We start from the raw sequence: 9,655 nt of genomic DNA, 5'->3' as shown, positions 1-9,655 counted from the left end.
AAAGAACCAAAGTTGTCAATAATATCATAATTTTCTATGAGAAAATTAAAACCTATTACATGGCATTGTATTGACATTTCATATAAAAAAAACAAAAATAGCAGCAAAAACAAGACAAGAGAAAGAAGCATGTCTTTTTCTTTTTTGTTGTTTTCCATTTGAAAGTTTCATACTTGCTGGAAATCCCTCCATAGCAGCTAAAATTGAGGAGTGTCTCCTCTTAATTTATTCCTCACGGTACAAAAGTCTCAGTTCTGCTTTAACTCTTTGATGTCCAGCCATCACCCTTTTTTGCCTCCCTCTACCATCTCTACCATCTCTCCTCCTCATCTTCCTCCCCTTCCAGAGATCCACAAGACAACTGACATCTCTGGGTTTGTGCAAAATCTACTTGAAGCCACAACTTTTGTTTTAACAATAGCTAGACCAGAGTACATCAACTCGGAAAAATACTTTAACTATGGTGTCACGAGTTAGCAACTAGCGGGTCATTATACATACTTCAAACATAGGTACACTTGGGCATTCATGCGTACTGGCCTTAAGAGGGGAACTGAAAAAATAAATAGTTCTTAATCTTTGATTTACACTTTGTAGTGTTTCAATAGCTCTACATGCGTTCTGTGGGATCGCACCTTAAACGTTCCCTAGCATCCATTCGTTCTCGCAGGAGGATCACAAACTACACTGTAGGCTTCCGTTTAAGCCTTCAACGAGCAAATATCTTCTCAATGTCCCCCTCTTCTTCTTTCTCTAACAGACCACTAACACCATAGATAAAGAGACCTGCTCCGTCAACCCTTCCTCCATTCCATGGTTTCTCCCCATTGTTTTAACAACTGTGGATTTCTTTCTCTTTTTTTTTTTTTTCCTCTAAAAGTCAGCCTTAAACGACGGACTGAAAGTGCTTTTTTTCTTTTTTAAATGGAATGGTTTTAGATAATACATGAATCTAAACAAAAAGCAGACTGTGGACTGCACTGCAAGCTTAGCCGGGGAGCAGGTACAACATAAGCTTATTGTGTCATGGCAGCGATGACGATATACATAAATGGCAGTGAAGGCATTAAGTTCAAAGAAATGTTTCTGTCTGGCCTCAAGTTAAAACATCAGTCCCTGGCAATCCACAGCCTTCTAGATCATAACAAAAATACATGCGTAAAAAATATACTAAAGATACATAAACCATTTTGGAAGAGAAGAGAATCATGTTAGGGAATCTGTCTAGGAATTATAATAAAGTGACTAAAGGCATGGCAAGCAGGGATATATTTACACGGCTAGACTGCAGAAAAAGCAGGGAGCACTCGTAACAAGTGTAACAAGGTACTATCTATGAGAGAAAGAAATGGAACATACAAAAAAAGTCTCTTCTCTTCTCTTCTCTTTCAAAAATAGTTTTTGACACACTTGAAATAAAAAATCCCAACGTTGTTTTTTTTAGCGACAAGTCAGGGCAAGTCACAACTACTGTTGTCGTTTATACAATTTTAAAATCCTAGATAGCCTATACCATTTTTGCTTGTTTTATTTTTGACTTAGGACATAGAGGGGGGCTGAAGGGCAGAATTGAGATTTCCATTCATTCCTTGTCCTCCACTGGTGGTCCTGGCCAGCGATAGCCCAATCGTCAAAACCACAGGGGATGCCGCTCAGCAGTCAACAGTTTGGGCGCGCTGAGGGGCAAGTTGTCGAGGTATTGGTCGGATTGTGGGGTGCAGGTGGGAGCCCATTTTCCATTTGTCCCATGAAGCCTTTGGCCAAAGCCCATACCCAACAGAAACAAAGACGAAGAGATTCATCGCACACAAGATGAATAGCGATCCGTTCAGATATTAATGTCTCTGACGTCTGTGGGAGTGCAAGAGAGGTCCACGTCCTCCTCCACTCTTTTGGTCTCTGTGGAGATGTTGTGCTGCTGAGCTTGTCTGAGACTAGATTCCAGCAGGGACTCGATCTGTTCCTGACACGATCGCAGACAGTCCTTTTGAAGAGAAATAGGGAGATTAGCATCAATGACAGAGGGAAGCGATGTATTGGGTCTTCTGGAATAATATATGGAAGGTGGAACACTTACAGGGTCACATCTGATGACTTGTGAGAGGAAGTTGGTGAGGTTCAGGGATGAGAGGCAACTGTCGCTGCTTTTCAGGTACAACCCCTGCACTGCTGCTGCAACGCTGCCGGCCGCGATCATGGATGGAGGGCTTGCGATGAAGTTAACATCTGAAAATAACAAACGGACCCTGGTTAGAACTCAGGAAATACTCAAGAAACCCACCAAAAATGTAACTGGCCCACAGAATAAGAGTCATTATGAGGAATAAAACGGGCAATATTGGATAAGAAACTAGGGTTTGGATTGAGCTCATAATGAAGCATAGCATGACTAAACTATAATGAGACCAGGGTTGGTAGGGGACTGTCTGTGACATTTGGGGCCCGACACCATTCTGCGGCAGGGCTTAAAGCCTTTGGGGGGAGGCAGATGACTTTGCTGTAGGTCCTGGGCAAGCTACCCCCTACTGCAGCCCTCTCATTCCCAAAACATCCCATAAATCATGCCTCTATGTGCACGTTAATGCTAAAAGTGCATAGAAATCTTAGGGGTTTCAAGATATTACCATCTCCAGAATACACAGGCCCCCGACTTCCTCAAAATGGTTTCAGGGTGTTCGAACCCTAAACGGCCCTTCACATGGGCAATAAGGGAGCTAATAAATCAATGCGGCCTCTTTCCTTTATATTCTCACTTTGCGCTTTGCCCACACATGGTGAACAGAGAAATACAACTGCCTTTCTTATAGGAAGTCATCTAGCATTGCTAGCTCAGAGACGAGAGGGCAATTGTCAAGACAAATTGAGCATAAAAAGCACGGGAGCCTTCACCCCAGCCCATTCATTTCATTCACCAGCACCCACCCCCTTCCCAGTATCTGTCCAACCACACTCTCCCTGGCTGAGATCCCAGGCTACGTCCCAAAGAAATGCTGGTCATAAACATAAAAGGGGAGCGAGCTGCGGTGATACCCACCATGTAAATGGAGGGACAAAAAGAGTGGGGAATATAACGGGAGTAGTTCCTTCCTGAAGCATTACCGGCTTATTCTGGCAGGTGATAAAATGACTGCTGTAGGTTGCACGACAATGAGGTGTGTGGGCAAAAAGAGTGGATTTGCAGCCTAACATCTGAGCACATGCTCTAACTCATAGAAACCTGGACATCAAGACACATGGGAAAATAGCAGGTTACAAAGCCCTTTTCACAAGAAAAATGTCAGACAACAGCTTCCTCTTTTTGGTTCACATGCACTGCGTGCATAGCAGTGGTGTTGTGAAGCAGGCAGGGCTTCTCAGGAGCCATGGTGCAGTAACAGCAAAAGGAAACAGACTTCCTCTCTCTTGCAGAGGCTCACACTGGTTTACAATAACTGCGAGTAAGGAATTAGGACAAGCGAGATGGCTCTTTCCATTGCAATAAAGAGTCTGCCTGATAACAAAGTACTGAGTGAGGTAAGGGGATGGTCGTTCGATGCATGTTTATAATAAAGTGATCAAAACTTTTGCTTGGCCAGCTATTATTTTTATAAGGCAAATTTTCTTCCATATATGTGACCCTGGACCACAAAACCAGTCTTAAGTCGCTCTGGTATATTTTTAGCAATAGCCAAAAATACATTGTATGGGTCAAAATTATTTATTTTTCTTTTATGCCAAAAATCATTAAGACATTAAGTAAAGATCATGTTCCATAAAGACATTTTGTAAATTTCCTACTGTAAACATATCAAAACTTAATTTTTGATTAGTAATATACATTGCTAAGGGCTTCATTTGGACAAGGCGATTTTGTCTTTTTTTGATTCATTTTTTTGCACCCTCAGATTCCAAATATTGTCCTATCCAAACAAACCACACATCAATGGAAAGCTTATTTATTCAGCTTTGAGATGGTGTATAACTCTCAATTTCAAAAAAATTACCCTTATGACTGGTTTTGTGGTCCAGGGTCACATATTGCATGAACAAAAATGATCAAAGTAAAACTGAACACAAACAGTAAAACATACCTGTTGCACAGAGGGCCACAAACGTCTGGGCGTGCTTGCGCAATATCTGCTTGGAGCTCTGGTGTATAGGCAGTTTGGCGAGGAAGTGTTCAATGAAATCATGTGGTGTGACTGAGGCAAGATCCCACTTCAGTTTATTTAGTGCCAGCAGTTCCATTTGCTGCGAAGGAGGCATAAAGAGGCCCAAGTTTACATAAAGGCGCATTTTCCATATCCGATTTTACACTCTTTGACCGCTAGATGGCGATGTCGATTAATTGCACAGCCAAGCAAGGCCTACGTTCAATTAATGGACACATAAAAAGTACTAAAACGTTTGTAACGTGCGCGTTTATATTGATGTCTGAGGGGTGGCTTTACACTTGCAGACCAATCCAATTATCTGGTTAAGACTTTTAATCCAAGACTTTCATGTACACATAGAGCATGATTGCAATTCTTGCACTTGCATTTTATTTGACTTAAGTGAAGTAATATAAGAAAACAATGTCAAGCTGTATAATTGTGCAGTGTTGAATAATTACCAATAATTCACTGGGACGGACGGAGTTGTCCGTGTATATGCACAACTTCTCTGCTGTTAGTGGCACAGTCTCTTTCATCTTAGAGGCCAAAAACATACAAGTTGCCCCTAACAGCTGTAACCTGGTCTTTTTGGTGGGCTCCACAGATAAAAATCTGTCCAGGTAGTTCATAGCCAACGGAAAAACTTCCTCTTCGCATTTCTGTTCTTCACAGACCTTTAAAGAAAAGAAAGTACATATAAGATCAAATAAATATCTCGTAGAATTAGCTGCCTTTTCACTAAATATGTGGTAAGAATCGAAATAAACTAATATTTTGGTGAACGTGAATTAAATAAACGAAGTGAAATTGTTATTTTTTGCTATGCTTTGATCTTATGGAGTTAACCCACGTGTTTAGCATCTACTGAGTCGTGCACTTGCACTGGAAAGGGTTAAGTCAGAAAAGAGACTTGTGCGAATGCTAAAAAGAGTGCTTAATCAGTTAGTTAACACAAATCTAAAGTGTTCGACAATGTATAAATATTGCAATTTGCTGATGATGCTAGCGGTCGTTGCTTTCCGAGGCAAAAAGGTGGCGTCCAAGCTAGGTTCAGGAAACAATTTTCTAGTTCGTCATCTTTTCAAAAAATATTAAAAAATATACGAAAATTGTTTCGCTCGACTTAAAACACATGTAAATGTTGGGAAACGCATGCTTTATTGAATAAAAGCGAAATCTTTCGAATTCAATGACAAAAACGATGCGAAATGAATTGAATTCTAAAGCCCCTACATACAAAGAGCAGAATGCGACATTTAGGAGAAGCGGGTGTTTCAAAAATTAATATCAATTATTCCAAAGCATTTACTTTAACAGTCGCCTTTTTAGATTGTTTAAACTCTTTGTGACTGTACTGTGGCACAATCACTTTATGACATTTTTATATTAAGAGTCATTTATGCATACACTTGAATGTGGTTTCCGTATATATGAGACAATCATGTGGTCTGGGGTGGAAAGAAAGCAAACTCTTTTGGGTTACCCTAAAAGAAGGAAGCAGGAATGATAAACCAATGAACGAGGACGCCTGTTGCCAGGCAGAACTGCGGCACTAGATTTCATCTGAAAACTTCTCTTGCAGATGTATAATGTAGAAAATATTTAGTAAAACTTTAAGACATCTCACGAGAGTCATTCCACTTGTCATCCTTACTTAATAACTTCCTGACATGACATGTTTATAAGGAATGTACTTTATATCAGTAGGCTATTACATATTTCAGAAAATGAAGAAAATGTCATTAGACCTTTTAGAACCGTGAATAAACAGTGTTCCCCCTTTTAAAGATTACTGGCTTGTCTATGGAGTCTAAGCAGACCATTTCGAATTCAATGACAAAAACGATGCGAAATGAATTGAATTCTAAAGCCCCTACATACAAAGAGCAGAATGCGACATTTAGGAGAAGCGGGTGTTTCAAAAATTAATATCAATTATTCCAAAGCATTAAATATAATGTTACACATCTGTAAATCCAAATCATTCGATGGGAAATATAATCCGACCGTTTAAAACACGATGGTGAATTTAGAAATATAAAAAATATGATATTTTTAGACCGTCGTGCAGGAGGTATAGCCCATGGCAAACTGAAACAAAACTTTTAAGATACAAATATTACGTTTTCTTGCAGAAATAAGGTTTAATTTATACCTGCGATTTAAAGAACAACTGGTAAGCGACTTTACGCAAGTGATGTCAATAATGTTTCCATTTTAGAATTTAGAGATATAAAAAACTTAAGCAAACGACAACAAAGATGGCGTATAATGGGCTACTGGCACGAGTGAGAATGCATACGTGTACATTGGTATTAAATTGAAATAAAATCTAAATTAATTTATATTTTCTTTAGATTAATAAGAAACGAAACATATGATTGGAGGGGAATAAGCGATTTTAAATAAAAATGCGATAGCGGAAACCACGGAAAACGTCCCAGGTCTAGGATTAATATTACTTTCGTAATAAAACATTTTTTTAACGTAAAAAATCACCAGTAATAATCGGGGAGCATATTTCCGTGTGATAGAACAATGCTGAAGAACTCAAGTTATACGTATTTATATTTAGTAAACAGTTCTTGGGGTCCAAAGAGCAAGAGCAGAATCATCATGAGGCAAACTTGTGTCGCTAATACAAAAAGACAACTATTATCCCAAAACAAACCTCGAGCATCCATGTGGAGACGATTTTCCTCATTTTAGGTGCGATTTCTTTCTGAACACACTTGAAATAATTTGGTGATGGAAGATAGTTTTCCTCTGCTTTGAGCATTGTCTGTAAAACTCGGTCATTCAACAGGTTGCTATCTTGGTAAGCTCTTCTAATGGTATCCACTTCACAGCAAAACAACTGGTGTTCCATGTCTTCAGTGGTGCCCGAGGTTAAGCGGTGACAAAAAAAATAAGAAAACTGGATCTTGTGTCGGACACTGGTCCCGTGGATGCTTTGCTGCCTCTGCTGAACCCTCTAAAACTCTGCTGCAGCTCCGCTTGACAAAACTCCCCTATGACGTGACTGTTGTTAAGGGAAGATCAAAGCAGCAGCGAGCCTGTGAGAGAGCGCGAGGCTGTCTGCTCGGGGCGGAGGATCAATCTTAAAGAACTATCTTCTCTCGAGCTTGGGCTCCTTCCTTTAGCAGTATGGAAATAGGAGGTCTTATGCCGGCTGACGAGTGACCAAGGAGAATCGGTGGGGGGTGCAAGGGGGCAGGCTGCTAGTGTTGTGGGTATCGGGGGTGGAAAGACGGGGTAAACGGGTCTGAAGATATGTATTGGTTAAGTATTGGTAGGGGGCGGTATAGTAGCCCAAATCAAGGTGCCCACTGTCGCACCTAGAAACTCAGCTGCCTTCTCAGTGTAACTACAGCGCTCAGATCTCAATTGTTCATGTCAAAATTCCAAGTCTACTTTAACAGTCGCCTTTTTAGATTGTTTAAACTCTTTGTGACTGTACTGTGGCACAATCACTTTATGACATTTTTATATTAAGAGTCATTTATGCATACACTTGAATGTGGTTTCCGTATATATGAGACAATCATGTGGTCTGGGGTGGAAAGAAAGCAAACTCTTTTGGGTTACCCTAAAAGAAGGAAGCAGGAATGATAAACCAATGAACGAGAACGCCTGTTGCCAGGCAGAACTGCGGCACTAGATTTCATCTGAAAACTTCTCTTGCAGATGTATAATGTAGAAAATATTTTGTAAAACTTTAAGACATCTCACGAGAGTCATTCCACTTGTCATCCTTACTTAATAACTTCCTGACGTTTCAATGACATGTTTATAAGGAATGTACTTTATATCAGTAGGCTATTACATATTTCAGAAAATGAAGAAAATGTCATTAGACCTTTTAGAACCGTGAATAAACAGTGTTCCCCCTTTTAAAGATTACTGGCTTGAAAGACTAAATAGTAACACGTTTCTGAATTGATAAAATGTTTATTGTGGACTACTGGTGCAGATTTAAAGGTATAGTAAGTGACTGAAACTATCACATTATATATTTAGTAACCTGGGAGCATTAACACTCAACATTTTTTCTTCTACCTCAGACAACAAGTGCCGTCGTTTCGGAGGAAGTTATTATTAACTTTGTCTGATTATAGAGTATGCTAGTTAGCTTCCAAGGTAGCTTAGGACCCTTTAACCAACTAAGTGGCCAACTTGTTAAATTCCAGCAATGAACTGCCAGCTATAGGCTACTGCATTTTTTAATTTTAGCAGGTTTCCTGCAGTCATGGAAAACCTGGAAATATTAGGGAATTAAGTTGGCGTTTTTCAGGCTTGAATAAATAAATAAATAAATATATAAATAATAATATAATCTTAAAAAGTCAGTTTAATATAGTCTATGTACTGTAGGCTATATAGTATAGTTATATACTATACTGAATGTTTAAATTCAAAACTGACTGGAAAACTAATGCATAGTCATTTGTGTTTTAGTAAATGGAAATACTTTCCCCCCTTATAGATTGTTAAATATATTCACACACACACACACACACACACACATGTCTGGTCAGCTATCCTTGTGGGGACTCTCCATAGGTGTAATAGTTTTTCTACTGTACAGACCGTATATTCTATTGCCCTACACCAACCCTAACCCTAAACCTACCCCTCACAGGAAACTTTCTGCATTTTTAGATTTTCAAAAAACTTAATTCTGTATGATTTATAAGCTTTTGTACCCGTGGGGACCACAATTTAGGTCCCCACCGTGACACGAGTCCCCATGAGTCTTGTGTGTAGTCAGGTTTAAGTCCCCACCAGGATATATAAACCAGTACACACATACACACACACACACGCACACTTCTTAGGTGTAATAGTTTTTCTACTGTACAGACCGTATATTCTATTGCCCTACACCAACCCTAACCCTAAACCTACCCCTCACAGAAAACTTTCTGCATTTTTAGATTTTCAAAAAACTTAATTCTGTATGATTTATAAGCTTTTGTACCCGTGGGGACCACAATTTAGGTCCCCACCGTGACACGAGTCCCCATGAGTCTTGTGTGTAGTCAGGTTTAAGTCCCCACCAGGATATATAAACCAGTACACACATACACACACACGCACACTTCACAGATATTTTTGAGGCACAGCAATCTACATACATTTTTAAGGATCTCCTAAACAAACAACTGGATTTAAGAAAGTATAACAAAAAAGTTTTTTTTTCCATCAGGTAATGTTCAGGTGGATTCTTAAGTGCATTACCCATTAGGGTGGTTTAAGATGAATGTGGAAGCCTACATATGAATGAGGGTGCAATAAATAACTCTCTGGCTACCTAGAGGTAAACGACTCAGTCCTGGTGAGCACTGAGATTAAGAAACAAAAGTAGCGTGACAAAGGACAATCCTTTTTCAAAGATTCAAACAGGGTGTCGGTCTAATTGCCAATGAGCGCCCATCTCCTCCCCCACCTTAAGATAATTTATACATTTATACCTGTGCATTTATACCTTCAGTTTGTCATTCACTGTATTATCTCCA

At 39.5% G+C, this 9,655-nt stretch overlaps 1 protein-coding gene across 1 annotated transcript; it reads right to left on the bottom strand.

Annotated features, from left to right (window-relative positions):
- Positions 1-854: 854 nt before the first annotated feature.
- LOC107594473 (G1/S-specific cyclin-D1-like) lies at positions 855-7,253 on the bottom strand. The gene is made up of 5 exons (XM_016284532.1): positions 6,808-7,253; positions 4,595-4,810; positions 4,071-4,230; positions 2,078-2,226; positions 855-1,984 (listed from the first exon to the last, which is right to left on the bottom strand). The coding sequence occupies exons 1-5, from the start codon at positions 7,003-7,005 to the stop codon at positions 1,829-1,831; spliced, it is 879 nt and encodes a 292-aa protein (XP_016140018.1). The 5' UTR covers positions 7,006-7,253; the 3' UTR covers positions 855-1,828.
- Positions 7,254-9,655: the final 2,402 nt, after the last annotated feature.

Source organism: Sinocyclocheilus grahami, unplaced genomic scaffold (genome assembly GCF_001515645.1).
Source record: "Sinocyclocheilus grahami isolate Dianchi unplaced genomic scaffold, SAMN03320097.WGS_v1.1 scaffold184.1, whole genome shotgun sequence".
NCBI lineage: Eukaryota > Metazoa > Chordata > Actinopteri > Cypriniformes > Cyprinidae > Sinocyclocheilus > Sinocyclocheilus grahami.
This window is presented reverse-complemented; position numbering and strand designations above follow the sequence as displayed.